Consider the following 17,443-nt stretch of genomic DNA (forward strand, 5'->3'; position numbering starts at 1 on the left):
CTTAAAGGGAACCCGGGCAGCTGCATTCAGGTTGGTGGGAGAAGTCACCATCTGAAGAATATTTTCCAAAGCAGTCAGTCCTCCTGCAGCCCGGAATGCAATTTTATCTGCTGTGTTCTGGAGAAACAAAACACAGAAGAGACCCAACAGAAATTAAAGAAATGTCCACATAAAGGGTACATCTGACAGTTGTAGATTCTGTCAATGTAGAAAGTCCTTAATACATTTATTTACTGTGTTGGAGACATTTGAAAAAGAGCATTTCACTGCTCATGCATAAGAAAGAGGCTTTCTAGAGCAGGAGTTGAAACCCTCAGGTGAAATATTTTCAATTATCATATATACATACCCAGAACTACACAGGTAATACACTTGAATACCATATTTTCTGTAAGGACATACAATTAGAGGGACTTCAATAAAGTTCACCTTTATCTGTTGCTATTACCTTTGGAGCTATGCTGCTTTGTATGATTTTAAAAATACAATCTCCAGATGAGTAATTCCTCCTTTTTCCAAACTTTTCCAACAGAGGACAACCTCCAGGCTTGGTTTTATAAATATGCACAAAATAGCTTAGGCAGATCCCTTTTCTGAGGTATCGACTTGGAACTTGCACATACCAGAATTTTACACTTAATTACCATCCTATCATTATTCTCACAGTATGCAAATGACTGGGGTTTTGCTGCAGCAGGTCCAGTATTTTACAACTTACACTCTTTTCCTTTCCTGCAAATTTGGTTTTCCTCTGTTTACAATAAAGCAAGTAAAATCTTCTTATTCTCTACTTCTAAGCTGCTAATTTTGTATTGTTTATAGGCAGTATTTCAACATCTTTATTTTGTCAGTGATGATGATGATGATGATGATATTCTAATTAATAAGAAATGATTTCTTCTTTTTTTCCCCCCAGTGTTGCAAGCACTTAATGTATGGGGAAAAAAGGGAAATCCTCTATAAAAACTATTATTTCTAGAGTATAAAGAATGTATTCTATTGTTACAGACTGTATAACAGAAAAAACTCCTAATAATGACAATAAAACATTGCCAATAAAACTCCTAATAATGATAATAAAATTCCTAATAATGACAATAAAACTCTTGACAATAAAGCATTTACTTGAACAACTACAAAAACAATTAAGCAGCTGCATTATGATTTAGATGTGCAACATTTTTCCCTGTGAGATCAGACATTGCACACAGAAGTACATATCGTACTTTTTATTTAAATCATACAACTTTCTCTCCATTTAGCTTTGGTCAAGCAACCAGCTATATTGTATTTAATTTACAACCTACAGAAAAGCATTTCACGTAAGTCAAATATTAAAAAGGGAAGCATTTTCCACAATATGAACTGCATTTAGATTTTTGGACAATCAAAAGATTTATCTTCCAAGGAATAACTGGCCTCAAATGAGTGGAAATCTGTGTGCCAACTCAACAAGCAGTTAAGAAAATCAACCAGTGCTTTCCTACAAGCTAGTTGATAAGTATAATTTTTAGGAGTTAATTTTAGCCCAGTGAGCCCAGTAAGTGTGCCTTAACTGCAAGTTATTTTTGTATTTCCCTCATACATTATTCCTCTGTTTCCTCTTCCTCCCATCTAAAAACATCCCAAGCCCCTGCCTCCCTAAGCTCCCTTGGCTCCCAATAACACTTTCCACCGACTCCTGGTAGAGCCCTAAAGAAAAGACCCAAACAGCGAAGGAACAGTCCTGCCATAAATCATCCTATTGACTTTATTTGATCACCTTGGCTCACAGCAACATTCCCAAACTTCATCCTGTCCTGCTCCCCCAGTGCTGCAGCACCCCCAGACTGAGCCCAGCGCCTTTCTAACTGTTCCCTGCTTACTTTGGCTGAAAAGCCCCAGGTGTTTCCATCCCCCAGGTGTAGAAGAGATGCAGCTGTTTGCAGAGAGCCTTTCCTGGGGAATGGGCACAGCCTGGCCGTGCACAGCAGCACACCAGCAGCTCAGAGCTCAGCACGGGCTGTGCAGCACAGCAGCCAGGGCTCTGACACTGCTGATTTATCTGCCAGTGCTCCTCCAGCTCCACATGTGCCCAGCACTTGCCACTTCTCACTTTCCCTATTTCTCATGGGATATTATGCCACAACCTATTAACTCCTGTGGCAAGAAGTCTCTCCTGTCATTCAGACCAAATATGCCCTTTCTCTATTTCATCCCATTACTCTGAGTTATATCCGATTTATTGCATTCATTTTGCTTGTCCCCTCAGAACTGCTCCATTCTTGAACTCGCACACTGCTTCCTTTCCTCACTTGGCTTGTTCCTCAGCTCTGTGTTCTCTTTCATGCTAAACTCCACCTTTTGTATTTTTTTCACGTGACCTTTTCTTAACTGAGAACTTAACAGGAAAAGAACAGAACTTTAACAGAACTCCTCTTTTCTCCAAAAATACCTGGTACTGAAGTATCCAGAAAGGAACTTCCCCCTATCCCAGCCACACTGAAAGAAGCAACATCTCCCTGTTCTGAGGGGAGGTCTTCATATATCTATTTAAAAAATATATAAATCTTTTGAAGCTGTTTCATTCCCTATGTGCTCTCCTTCCATTTCAATCTGGAGCATCACTCGTTTTTTAGAGTGCCTGGCTCACTTTTGTCTTAATGTTTTACTAAAATACAAGTCTACTTGTATTAATAATACCAAAATATAAGTCTAATTGTCTAATTGTAATAATTCTAAAATACAAGTCAACAGACAAATTTGCATTCTAAAAACTTCTGTAACTACTACAAATTTTCTACCAAGCAGAAGGGAGTCTGCAATTTCTTCTGATTTTATATGATTTACCTATGTGTGCTATCACTCCTCTTTCTAGATTACTCATAAAAAATCATTAGCATTTTGATGCTTATGAATGAAAATGAATCTCTAACAATATGCATGGAAGAGAGGGAGAAGCTTCAGTGAAAGGAAGATACAACCAGCAGCAAAGCTGAGGAAGATCCAGGAGCACTGGATTTGTTACCTGTGCTCACAGAGGTCTGTAAAACTGCCACACGGGGATACATGGCTTTTTGCACATTTAATGTATTTCTCTCCAGTGATTCCTATAAGATGGAGAACTTCCAGGGCTTCTAATCCATGTCCTGGAAGGCAATGTCAATGCTGAAGTAGCTGCCAAATCACACCAAATTTTTTAAAAATATGTCTGAATTAATTCCTACTTGAGGTAATTTTCAAATTTTAAGTATTTTTATACTCATCTAAAGAAATCTTTCTTGGATCATAAAAATACATGAGTGAGACATCTTATCCAATTTGTCTTTCTCTGAAAAATGAACTAATATTCTTGAAAAGATTATGTCCTGAAGTGTTAAAGCTTTACATTAGCTGATATTAGCTATACATTAGCTGCACATTTAGATTGGGAGGGTTATTCTGCAATCAATACAATGGGATTCACTTTCCTTGAACAATAGAAACTATATAAACATGGTTTTGTACATTGTTTTTAAAGAGTGTGTAAAAATTTGGTTTGCTAATATGCAACATTATTTTTAAACATAGTGTAAAAATTTGATTTGCTAATATGTATTTTCAGAAATTCACAACTATTCAAATTACATTTATAAACAATTTGATTTTTAAACACAAGAGGATTCCTGTGCTCTGAAGTTACCTGGTGACACAGGAGAGCAAAGACAAATGAACAAGTAGGCAAGAATTATTATTAATGTCATCTCTGCACTTTTAAGCAGAGATGAGGAGGCACAAAAACCTTGGGGATGCTACCTAGATGTGTCTTAAACATTAGGAAAACAAAAACAGAGATGCAGTTCCTGAGAGCAGCAGACGCAGCACTCAAACCCATCCCATGGAAAAAGCCTGTTTTCCTTATCCTTCCCAAGCCCATCGTTAGGAACTGCAGTGGTCATGTTTGCACAGGAGGAAAGCCAACCCAGCTGATGTGACAGGAAGCATGTATTTAATCTTTGGACCATTATAAACTTGTCATTTAAAGCCCACATCCACTAACTTAGGCGGATCACTGCATGAATCAAGTAACTTAGTGGGAAGTGTGCGTATACTAATGCATGTGACACAGTAAACAGAAACTATGATAAATTAGACAAACCATGTTACCATTTTATGGATTAATTATGAATTAAACATATTTTAAAATGTAAAATTAATCCTTAAAAAAAGGACAAACAATCAAGACAGCTCCCTGCACAGTGGGCAAGCATGGCTGACTTATTTACCTACCTGTTACAACACTTTAATGGATCTGAATTTGCCTTCTCTCCTATGGCTTGAATGACAACTGACTAATAGGATTACAGGCTCTGTTCCAATAATAGAGCTCAGCTACATGCCAGCAAAAAATGACAGCCTAAACCTGAATTACATGGCCTGGGAATCCATCCAATTATTAACTAAAGTAACTGTTATTACCTAACCTAATCAAAGGAGAAGCAGCTGTTAATCTCTGGTGGCCTCCAGTGTAGTAGCGGTCAGACTGGATGGACTGTCTTTGTACTTGACTCCTCTACAGACAATAATTATGTCCTTTGTGATCAAGAAGGAAGGGCTTCCTAACCTTTCAGACAGAGGCAGCAGATGGGGAACAACTGTTTGTGTGTTCATTAACAAAATAGGGTGGATTTTATCAGGGTTTGGCATCTGTGGCACCCTCGGAAGCACCACTTACCTGAGGACACAAGTATGTTTGGCACATTTGAAAATGAGCAAACCAAATAGAAAGTTCAATATAAAGTTTTCATCTCATTATCTGACATTTGGTACAGAAAAATACACACAGCTCAAAAAGAGTGATTTACACATGTGCCCCATCCTACACAATGTGGCCAACAAAGAAACACATGAAAAGGCCAACTGGCCTGTGCTGGTACTTGGCTGGCTTTTGTTGAACTCATTAAAGCAGTCGCATAATGTGAACTGTGTGCTTCAGAAATAAAACCAAACTGGGGGAAAATGCTGCAGAATTTATACAAGTCAGTGGGTGACAAAGTAACACAGATGGACATAAAGCCAGCACCGCTTTGCAACAGCTTTAGGGTTGTGGATTCAATATTCCAGGAGAGAAGGGAGCCAGACCCTGCCCTGCACTGCTGCTCCCCTCTCTGTACAGGGCACTGGCAAACCACAGCACTTGTAGAGCAGCAGAGGTGAGGGAAATCTGTCCCACCAGGAGGCACAACAGAAGTGCCAAGTAGTTCCTGCTGGGGAAAGCAAAAATATGCTGGGATGACAGTGTGGAAGGACCTGAATGGGAAGATGTCTGATAATGCACAGGAACAGCCGATATTTGGAAGCTGATAACTGAATGAATTTAGGTGAGAATAAAATGGGGTTTTTTTTAATGCCAGGAGTAATTAATGATGAGCATAATATACTTAGCATATACAGTCAACTTTCAATCATTTAAAGTTTTTAAATCAAACCTATCTCCTAGAAAAATATGATCCCAGTTAAATCATAATTTATTAATTTGGTGCAAGAGTTATTGGGTGAAATCCAATGTCCTGGGCCAAAGTACTTACTTCCATACATTTCTCCTGTTAAAGTATTATTATTAGTTAATAAGTAGACCAAATCAGAAATAATGCTGAGCTTCAACAGCTGAAATGATTTAATGCCAGCTTTGCTATCTCTGCTCTATGTGACTTTAGCCCATATTTGAAATATTTTTGAACTAACTGAAATACTCTGGTGTAGACCCTCCCTCAAAGACAAACCTCCAAAATAAATATTTTCATGTAGACTTAAATGGAAATTTAGAAAAATTATTTTTCCTTCATTAATCCAAAGAAGGTTTTCTGCTGGTCCAGCAGAATGTCCCAATCAGAAGCTGATCTGGAAAGCCCATTTGAACAGTCTTCAGAAACTAAAGTTTCTGAAGAAATTATTTCTAAATGGAACCCAAATACTTTGAAACATGCTGGCTTATATTTCTGAAAGAACACACTTGTGCAACTCTATTCTAAACTGTTTATTGATGGAAGAAATAATAACTAATTAGTAAAATATAGTAAAAGCTATCTTAAGAATTTTTTCTTTCCTTTTATCTAATGTTTGAAGATTGTATCTAAAATGCCAGGGGCTAGGAAAGGCAGTTCAAAGCTTGCTAAGGAAAACAAACCAGACAACTGAATACTATGCTAGCTTCTCCTTTTTTTCCCACTTTCCTCTCCCTTTAAATAAATACACAAGTATATCTACATGCACATATACACCTATGGACACATTTGTGACTGTAGAAAATCTACGTTCTTTGAGTAGTTCTCCAGACTTTATACAGTGAAAATCCCTGGAGAGTACATCAAAAGAGTATTTTCTATTAAAATAAGCAACTTTGCTCCCTGCAACACTTCTCTGTAGTGAAATTAGTGTTATAATAATCGCCCACTTCACATGTAAACCTCAAACGGGTTTTCAAACTTCAGTGAATTCACCCACAATAAAATTTCAACCATGGAATATTAATGAAAAGCTAGTTTAGGATTAAAACGTGAGCCAGAACTGGCTGAGTGTCGCTTGAATTGGAGGAAGGCATTCACTCACATCAAGGAATATCTCTCTCGTATTTGTATCAGTTTCTTCCTCCTGAACTGCTTATGGGTGAAAGCCCCAGCAGGGAGGCTTTGACAAACACTCCACCCCCCTTGTCCTGCTCAGCACAGTGCAGGTTCTGAGCCTGAAAGGTGATTTGGAAGCCTTAGGGGAAGGGCAGCTGCTCTGTGTTTCCTCAGGCAGGAGCAGAGGTTCCCTGGCACCTGCTGGCAAAGGGGCCTGGGGCAGGTGCTCCACTCCCTGCACAGCTCAGCCCCTGCTCACACCTCTGGAAAGCAGCCTCTGGCTCCTGAGCCAGCTGGGTAACACTGCCTTTTCACCTCCACAGCTCAGGTATGCCAACTGCAACTTCACAGCCTCGATTTAGCACAGAGCAAGACAAATACCTAAGAACAAAAAGGGTGAAAAGGGAAGCACTTGATATAGCATTCAAATGCAATATAAAAAATGAGGCTCACCTTACTTTTTACTGTATCAAAAATAAAAGAAGAGGCATTTTTGACCATCCTCTCTGAAAATCTACTACTGACAAGCAACCCAAAATTCATTCAGGCCTAGGGATAATAACCATACTACAAAATTGATTCTTACGCCTGTCCTGAAAACATTAAACATCCTGTGCACATAAACCTAATTTCTGTCTACAGCATCGTGTACTTAACTCATTTTTCTGCTTACTAACATCTGCCCACATTGTCAGGTCAAACCAAATGCAACAGGACTCCTTACTGACTCACTGTATCACGTAATTGAAAAGGATGAGCCTTATTTACACAATCTCCTTCCAAGTTCTGCAGTGGCTTTTCAGTTTAGCAGTGAAGTCCCAGAGAGGCACCCTGTTGTACTTCTGTTGATGAGGACAAGACCCTCACAATCCAGATTGTGAAGCCACAAGAGTCAGCGAAAGCCATAAAGGAAAGACAGGTAAAGGTAAACCAGTGAATTCCATGCTCTCTGTTCAGCTGCTTTCAGCCATGCCAAGCAGCATTACAGGAAACACACAATATTGCTTGGGAAAACAAGAATTATCCTCATAGATATCCTGAGAGACAGCACTGAGCATTGCAGCACTTGTGCTTATTAAAAATAAATGTTTGGTCTATTTATAACTAACAGGACCTCTAGTAAGTGCATCAATTAGAGGAGGAAAGCAACAATACAGCTTTAATAAGAGGAACAATAATAAAAGAGCTCCTGGATCTCCATAGATGGTTCCATTAGCTGAGGCTAATTTGACTTTTTCTGATTAATCACAAAAATAAAATTTCCCAAATAGGTAAATAGAAAGCAAAATTCCATAAGCTTATCCCATCTTCTCTCAACATTTATTGGACAATGAATTGCCCAGTGAGCAGGCAAGTCAGGTCTCTCTGAACAGTGAATATGACAGGTCACTACTGAGAGCTGCCAGCCACTAGAAAGCAGCTGATTTCTGCTGAATCCAGACTATGAAAACCAGTGCAATCCAGCCAAAGTGAAGATACTGAAATTACGTGGGAGAGAACATATGGAGAGGGAGAAGTGGCTGTTTAAAGACCTGCCATGAAGTCAAGGGCACTTGAACTCTAAACACAGGTTTCACCCTGATTGCCTTGGGTGCTGCCTTGTGACCAACCTCTCAGAGCATTTGCCCATGAGCCCACCTACATGACAGCCACAAAGGACTGTGGAGCACAGGAACAGGGTGGCTTTGTGAGGTGCTGCAAACATGAGAACAGACCATGAAGGCCTCTGGGTAATATGTTCTCAAATCAGAAGTGATGGTCTCAAATCATGGTTGAACTTAAAAACACTTCAAAGAAAAGATATGTGCATAAATACCATTGGACCAAATAAAAAAAAAAACCAAACAATTTCTTTAGAAACCATACTAATCATTACTTTATTGTGATTTCTAAACTGTTCTCTGCTATTGGCAGAAATGTGCCTGGGCAGGGAGTTGTCACTGAGAACTCAGTGCCTGAGCTTTAATGACACTAAAACATATCTCTTGTCTTGTAGTGGAGGAACTTTGCATACCCTGGAATGTATAAATATCCATTATATCCATTCTGATATGATGTATTAGCTCTAAACTGACGTAGAAGCCTGATCTGACAGCAAAAAGGCACAATTAGTACAACATTGGAAGCTGACAGCATTTAATTACATCCTGCAGCAGTTCTCAACTACACCCACTGTAGTGCACAGAAATTAACCTCCCAATAATCTTGGAATAAGAACACTGCAGAGCTTATCTGTGAACTCAACTTGCCTTTTAATACCATTTCCAGCAAACAAGCTAAAAAATATTCTGTGACTGACCCCTAATAACAAGTTCCTATTTATATGTTCATCTTGGGGAAAAGGTTAATCCACAGATTACAGAAACTCTGGGCAAAGGAATTCTTGATGAGATGAAGCTGCCTTGCCCAACCTGCAGCACACAACACACACCTGACCTGTTGACTTCTTCCAGGCAGTGACAGGAAAAGGCTGTTAGGGTGGGAAATGCTGTCCAAAGAGCTGCTGCGTTTGCCCAGTGCCTCTGTGCTGAGACTATCAAATCTGCTGCTGCAGTTGATACAGAAGGGGATGTTGCTACTCCAACAGCAGCTCGGACCACCTGCAGATGAACTGGTGCTTACAGGTCAACACTGACAGTCCAGGCTTTGAACACTGCTGAGCCTTCTTCAAGCCATGTTTGAGTGGCTCTGTGTATCACTGGCACTCAGTGATGATCACCTAGACATGAAAATTTTCTAATTCTCACTGTTACAGGCTTTAAAGAAGTGAATTAATTTTCAGGAAGGTTACTTAAGTCTTATCTTTTCCAACAATTCTATCTGCTTTGTCCTTTCTGGAGTTTTGCTCCAATTCAGGTTCTATACTTAACACTTGATACAAACGAAGCATAATTATAGAATTCCCTATGTTACTTTCCGTGTTGGCAAAATTATTAGATTTTCTGTGGCAATATACAATGTTCCAAAGGCACAAATTCTAGTTGTAGCTGGTAAAACGTTTTAGTTTAAACTTATTAGCTTTTTACTTTTAAAAAAAAGGTATTTATTTGTTTTAAACCTTATTTTTATGTTTTGTATATTGATACCCTTCCCAAAGCTTGGATCTTGAAGTTTAAATTGTTTTTAAACAGTTATAATTCAACTTTACATTTGATTAATTACTTCCCTTCATGTGACATCACTGTAGCTTTGGGACTGGCTACTACAGGAGTATCCCGAGTTGAAAAATTAATGGATAGATTAAAATATTAATCCACTGTTTGCATAGAAATACATCATATGTTTAGCTAAAATGAAGCTTAACATTTTACCTTCTCATTGTAACAAATAAGAGTATCAATTACTTTCCCAGAGAACAAAACCTATAAGGATGAAACCACAGTTAAGGTGGCATGTGGGTGTTTAATGCTTTTATTAAAACTTTGCCTATGAAATGCCCACTGCCTGATATCAAAGAAGGCTTTCTGGTGTAAACGTGTGCACTGTGCATGAAAATCTTCACGTGGCCAAAAGAGGCTGCCCTGTGACAGAACCAAGGGCTCGGCAGGGGGACGTAAGGGGGAGCAGGCTCAGGCCTCTGCACTGAGCTCGCCCTGGCTCTGGAGGTGCCTCCAGCTGTGGCACAGCTCAGCCCAGCTGCAGACAACAGCCCGACCTGCTCCCAGGCCCCTGCAACGTGGGGACAGCAGCAACAGCCCTGGCTCCCCGTGTGCCCTTGGACTGCAGGCACACAGCTGTTTCCTTCTGGAATTACAACTCTGCATATGTGTACTTCCACTTGTTCTGCAGAATTAATTCTCTGTGTGACTGCAGGTTTAAGTTTTGTCAGGATATACAGTGATTATCCAGGTAATTCCCCTGTGCACCCACACCAGGAGACAGCTGCTGTAAGCAGCTTAGCAGGAGAAAGAGCTGTGTGATTTCCAAGCACAATGGTGTCTGAATCTGTTGTCAGAAAGAAATTCTAAATAGATTTATGACTCGTAAGCATTCAAAGGACCGCTGCTGTTTCTGCCAGCGGTGTGCTCTAGTGGAGAGCGGCAGATGCCGAGGACACGGGGAAAGGAAGGGGCTGACCCAGAGCCACCCTGCCAGGAACACCTCCTGCTCACAAACAGGCCTATCCACCTTTTCATTCCTACCATAATGCCTAAAGGTAAACTTTTTACATCTTCAGTCAGCCTACGAAATGAATCCACTGTGAGGCTCTAGAAAATATAGTATGTTAAATTATATAGAGACACTGTGCCTGTGTGCACATGCATGGAGATACCGAAGATCACAAAAGACAATGTGGGTCAAGCCACTGGTTCATGATTAAGGTAAATTCACTATGACTGTAATTTTCACTCTTTTTCATAGATAATGCTTTTTTTTACTTATGTAAGATGGTGACAGATAGGCTGGCAATTCTCTCTTTAAAGACCACACCACTCTGCTACACTAGGAAAACAGTTATTTGGGTGCAAATATCTGCAGCACCAAAATTAAATGTACAATAGTTTGGGAATCACAATTCTCACTGTATTTTTAAATATACTTTAAGCAACAATACTGAGTCTTTATAACAGGGTATTTGCTTCTAAAATCTATTTTGTCTGTATATATATATGTCATATATATATTTATGTATACATACTCACACATATACACACACAGGGCAATTCTAAATCTCTGTAGAGATATTTGAAAAAACTTATCACATGTTCCATTTAACACTGCTTTTGTTCCATACATTAGTTCTCCAACAGTTTTTAATTTTATTGTTTCTGTTTCTGATGATGAAGATTTTTTATTTGGGGGATTGTCCCTCTTCACCCTGGCTATGGTCACCATCCCCAATGGGCCCAACAGTTTAGAGAATAAAACATAAATACAGGGCCTGAGTGTGTTGTCAGAGCCAGCCATTTCTGACAGTCTTTACAATGGGATAAACACTGTCTGTCTACAGCCCCCATGTATTTGAAAGCTACGACAAACATTTTACTGAAATGTAAATAACTGACATCACCACTGCTCAAACAGGAGGCTGAAAAATCTCTCTAAAAATCCCAAACCCAAAAACTTTGCCTGACACAAAACAAACCATTAATGGTTACTGAGAGAGCATGTTTTAGAGATCATGAGCATTGTGACTCTTTTTTTAGAAAAAGGATTAAACTACTGCAGTCAATTACTAGCTCATATTCACACATTTTTCAGTTACAAAATTATATCCTTCTCTAAGGAAGTATATTTCCCCCCTGAAATCTGTTTCCAATAAGAATATTATTCTGAATTAGTAATGTAAATAATCATACTTAAGCTTAGCCTATTCAAAGGCAGTTGCTTCTAGATTTGCATGAAGAGAGCTGGTAAGTAACTATAAGCACTGTGGCCCAATTTATTAAAACCCTTCTGTTTTACTTTGTGGTTCCATTTTAATTCCACACTTTAACAATTTATTTTGCACTCACTCTTATTTACTAAGATTTTTACAGCATGTAAAGAGTCTGAAGATCAGGGCCACAGCTATCCTCAAACCCATCCAAAATCATAGTAAGTTTTACAAGCAGAAGCAGTGAAATCTTGTTTGCAGGACTTTGTGTCTGGTGAGTATATGGGAGCCTCAGCTGTACTGTTTGTGCTGGGCCACGGATCAAACTGCACCCTCTGCTGCAGCCCTCTCCCCAGGAGCAGAGCTGTAGGAGCTACAGTCAAACCACTCACTCAAAGGAACCTTATCAATCCTGTTGTGGTGGAGATCTTTTTCAAACTAGTGATCAGTAAGAAGTATCATATAAAAGCAATTCCAGGTAAGCAGATTAACTGTTGCCCTTGAATTCCAAAAATCATGAAGTTCCCTCAGAATCCTGCTGAATCTGTGGGCCATATTCCCAGTCAGATGGACAAGGGCTTTAAGGGCATTAAGGGCTTGCCTCAATGTCACATGTAAGTGTTGTACAAATTTAACTGGAGTGATTTAACTGCAGTGTTTTAGCTGCAGCTGAGCCAGGTGAAAAGGCCACTGGCCTCAGCTGTTGTCACCATCCTCACAATGGCAATGCCCTGTGTGTCCCCCACAGTAAGTGTCTGCCAACCCTGCCCAGCACAGACCTATCCAAAACCACACTGGACACTTCTAACATTTAAAAGTAGGATTTTTAAAACCTGAAGGTACACCCAACTCTCTGTGAACAAATTTTAGGAAGAACTTTAGGGAAGGGATGTTCTGTCAGCAAGTGTAAGGACGACCATCCGAGAGGCAGTAACCTCTGACCCAGGTCAGGGGCACAACCTTAGAAATGTATGTACTTCAGTCAGCTCAGGGCCCAATCTGTATGCAGCAGACATTTTTTAATTAGTAGATTTTTTTAATAATCAAGTTTTTAATCAGGAAATCTCACCCCTTTACATAACAGGGAAATAAATTATATAAGCATAAGCAAGTTAAAACTGTAGCTGCAGTCACACTAACAGGTTATACTGCTCTCAATATCCTGGTTCCTAAGAGTTCCCGATTACAGGACATTTCTGTGGGAGTGCTGAAGGCAGGCTTAAGCAGTCACTTTGGGATTCCTTGTGCATCTGAAACACACAGCTGCCCTCGGTGATGGATGTGTAAAATTAGTTCACCAAGGAATGAACATGCATAAAATCAAAAGAATCATGGCAGGACAAATGCTCTAGCCCTGCCACTTCAAACATCAGCCCTGCCTTCTGTAAGAGTTTTTCTTGTAGCATCAAAGGGCCATTCATAGGAGATCTTAAACTGAGGCTTATCAGATCTTATTAAGAGCTTGAAGAGTCCCATATGACATCTGCCAACCTCAGGCCAGGGCTTTCTGGTAATATTTGCATGCATTCTTCTGTTGTGGCTCTGTGTGTGTTTGTTTACTTAATGTCCTTTTAAACAAAGAAGAGGTGAAAGTGAATACAGCTTCCTTCCAGGATTTCTGCCAGAAAGGGTGAGATACACAAACCCAAGGACTTTCCAATAACCCAGAGCACACCCAAAGCAGCAGCACCACTGGTTGGACACACCTGGGGAACAGCACTCCAGGCGTACACAACATCGGGATTTGTGCTCCCTGCCTCCTACCAGCACATGGCCAGAGGGGCACAACCCTATTTAAAACTGGAACCATATGGTGGTTTATGACTTTAGAGTACCTCTTACACATATTTAATTTAAAGACACATGAGCCACATGTTTCATGAAGCTAATGGCCACACTCCAAGTCAGATCCTCAAAACCTGCACTTCACTTATTCTTCACAAATCCTTTTCCAGCATTGGACACAAAGCTCCTGCTGTTTGTAGAGCTTCATCAAACTAAGCCAATGTGGGCATATCAAGAAGTGTCTGGAGATCTAACAACCACTTGAAGCAAAGCAAAGCACATTCCTTTCATTTGTTAGCACTCAAAATACGCTGCACTGCACAGGGATCCAGCAGCAGTGAATGAGGAGCAGGTAAGGTGCTGCAGTAAACAGCCAGGACTCCAAAATACACAGTGGTTAAGATGTATCTTTGCCTGAGAGAGATATCTCAAATCTGAGTATCTAGAGAATATATAAACCTTTCAAATTGCATTAAACAAGAACTTCTTGCTGTATTTGTGGAATCACTTGGGCCCAGGTGCAGAATGTGCTGTGTCCAGCACAGCAGGAAGGCAGAAACAAGAGCTAGTGTGACCACAATAACTATGCAGGCATGCAGCACCCTAGAATGTTCTCACACTATGAAAGAGGTTCAGAAATGAGAGAAAGCCTTATTCAGTACAGTGGAACACATCAGATGAAGGCTAAGTCCAAACAGAAACTGTCAGTGTGATCTGATTGTACCTGGAGGGAAATCCCACTGAGACAGGGCTGCAAATCTTTTGTATGTGGCTTTTTTTGTGATTCAAGTTTGCATAAATATTACACCCCATCCTTTCTGGCTGTTTTAGCATACTCATGGAATTTCTAATGAGCTGAATAACTCTTTATTTAATAGTATATATTTTTCTTATTTACTGTTACAAACACCAGCTCAGAATTTTATTTCATTATCTGTAAAACCAGTATTTTTTTCCCTGGTGATCCTGCATACATTAATTTTTCAGGCAGTGCAAACTATTAACAAAAGAAAAATCTAGTGTTACACAGTATGAATGAAAAGAGGGGGTTTGGATCAATTATATTTTGTAGTAGTTTTCCAGGACTTCTTGTGAGTAAGAAGAATTTCTAGTAAGTGGCAAGGATCTATTGTAGTGAACCCTGTCCTCCCTCAGGGCAATTCTTTATTCAAGCCAGGCCATTAGCAAGGGTAAATCAATGTTATCAGCTCACACACACTGACAGCTTGTGTGGTTCCCACTCCCCCTTCCTCCCCCCACATTAGGTTATATTTTTATGCTCTCCAGGGAAATTCAATTAACAGTGTCAGTCTCCTCCTCTCAGCCCACGACTGACACCATCAGGGCTCTTTCAGTGCCCACTGACATGTGAGATGTGCCTGTGGATTTCTGACTCCCAGGTTAACAAGAGAATTCCCATCCCCTCCTGCAAATGACCATGTATGATCTGTGCTGTAAACACTGCAACAGTTACTGAAATCAATCCTTCCTGACCTTATTGATAGGGACACTTGGATAGAAAAATACTTCTCAAGTGGGAAGTAAATGTTTTGGGGGTAAAACCCCAAATCAACAACAAAATAACCCATGTCTATTAATACTACCAAATGTAGTTTTTAATTCCCCACTGCAGACTCAACAACCAGCAAAACCATGGAAACCATTACTGAGTAACACTTAGCTGCAACTCACATCTCATTGTAAAAAATCTCAGCAGATGACTACAAGTAAAAGGCTGGATACAATTCCACATTCCAAAGAATTTCCAAGGATTATTTAGATAACTTTCAAATAGATTAATCTTTTCATCATAGTCATGCAACAACATGATTTTGAAATCAATAAAAAATTAGTTTTTCAATAATTAATGGAAGCACTGTAGAATGTGAAAATGGCACAAGTCTTTCAAACGCACTCTTAATCTTGATGAGCAGCTCCAAGGCACCACCAGAACATACATGAGAAGCCCGTGGATCCCAGGCAGACTCCTGGATCTAAAAGCATGTGCCATTAACAATTGTATTCACACTGACTCAGCTGTGAAAAGCATCAAGCAGAGCTCTCATTTTCACAAACATCAACTCTGAACCACAATGATGCAATTCCCTCCTCAGATTTCATTAATTTGGTTTCTTCCAGAACTAATTTTCATTATGCCTTGATTACAGATAAGAAGTATTTTTTAGTTGTTGAAGAGAGAATAGAACATAAAGTCCAAGCTGAAAACCCAAATACTATGGTCCTAATGGAACAAAAAACCACAATAAATGTCAGACAGCACTGTGGCACCAGACTGACAATGGGGAAATATGGAAAAAGATGCAAATGCAGTGCTATGAATAAAAAAAGAAAAAAATCCCACATTTACCATAAATCAAAACATGCTCTGCAATCATATCACTTCTAAAAAGTCAAAAACGTAGAAATATCCCACAGAGATGCCATCATACCTTCTTCCTCCAGTGAAGACCCACTGACTCTATTGAACTCTGGCAAAACTCAACAGATTGGTGCTCCTGGATCCAATTCTTTCCTCTGTTTTCTGCTAAAAGGGGTTTGGCCCCTTATTGTAAAAGCTGTTTGTGGGTAAGCACTACAAGCTAGATGACTGAAATGACCCAGGTTAAAAACAATCCTCATGAAAACACAGGGGAAAAAAGTGAAAAGTGTTACAGCAGACACTGCTTGTTACACAGAGGTCATTTATTCTTCAGCATCTCACGTTAAACATTCCCAAACCCAAACTGATGAGACTTGATGGCAAAACAATTTATAGGTCAATCTGAAGTCATAATACCTCTTTTTCCAGAATCCGAGAGATCTCTCCTAAAGTCCTGTCCAGACCAGGAACTTTGTGGTTCCCCAAGGAACAGCTATCCTGCATTTGGAGGTGCTTCAGAAGGTCTTTTGCTAATCGTTGTAACCTTTAACAGAAAACAAAGAGCAGTTAAAGCAAAAACTCCCTTATTAACCTACATCTTTGTAATGAACCTTTGGTAAAAATGAAGGAATCATGAAAATCTATGTTAAATATTGTTAGCATCTATTCTGAACAGGATGCTAAACATCCAAGGAGATACTGTCAGCTTGGAGTGGCATTTCACTATCCACTTTTTCAAGGAAACAGCACAGATATAGAGTGAACAATAGAGCCATAAAGGTGCTTTATTAGCTACATTTGTTTCTGTTGTTTCCCTATTCCCCTTCCACAGCTTATCCTGCTAGTTTTCGCCATCCTCCTTTTCAAATGGTTTCACCCTATTTAAGATGAGTAAGGGAAATAGAACAGCAGGACCACTTGGCTGATTTCTTATAGGCATCATAAAAGAAATGGCTCTTCAGGGTTCTTTGGATAAGAGAAAAGCAATGGCTTTGCAGCCTACTCAGAAAGGGCATTTTATTAACAAGGGTCAGTAATGAAGCCAAAATGCAGAGGTGGGAGTGATGCAGAGACACACATGGGTTTGGTTCCATTTCAGTTTTACACATCTGCACCTGGGCTATTCACCTGTGCTCTCCTGCTCGGCACTGAGGGGAAACAGAGCAGTCAAAACACAGACAGAGTTTACCCTTCTGTTGTGCCTTGACTGTGAAGGTGCAGTGGGAGCAGCAAGGCAGAGGAGACAAGGCTGCCAGAGTCCCTTAGCTGGAGACTGAGAGCAGGCAGGAGGTGTCACTCTGTACCTGCCATGGGTTTGGTGCCACTGCCTCAGTGTCCCCTCCTGCTGCTCTGGGTCACAAGGCTCAGGACTTGCTGGTT

At 39.9% G+C, this 17,443-nt stretch overlaps 1 protein-coding gene across 2 annotated transcripts in view; it reads right to left on the reverse strand.

The window, feature by feature from the left end:
- The window catches only part of SCAPER (S-phase cyclin A associated protein in the ER), a 134,849-nt gene that overhangs the window by 49,042 nt on the left and 68,364 nt on the right, over positions 1-17,443 (reverse strand). For both annotated transcript variants that reach the window (XM_021543407.3, XM_021543406.3), the window contains exons 23-24: positions 16,481-16,607; positions 2-117 (exon numbers count right to left, since the gene is read on the reverse strand). In XM_021543407.3, the coding sequence (XP_021399082.2) occupies positions 2-117; positions 16,481-16,607 (243 nt within the window). The remainder of the gene's footprint in view (position 1; positions 118-16,480; positions 16,608-17,443) is intronic.

This window comes from Lonchura striata, chromosome 11 (assembly GCF_046129695.1).
Source record: "Lonchura striata isolate bLonStr1 chromosome 11, bLonStr1.mat, whole genome shotgun sequence".
NCBI lineage: Eukaryota > Metazoa > Chordata > Aves > Passeriformes > Estrildidae > Lonchura > Lonchura striata.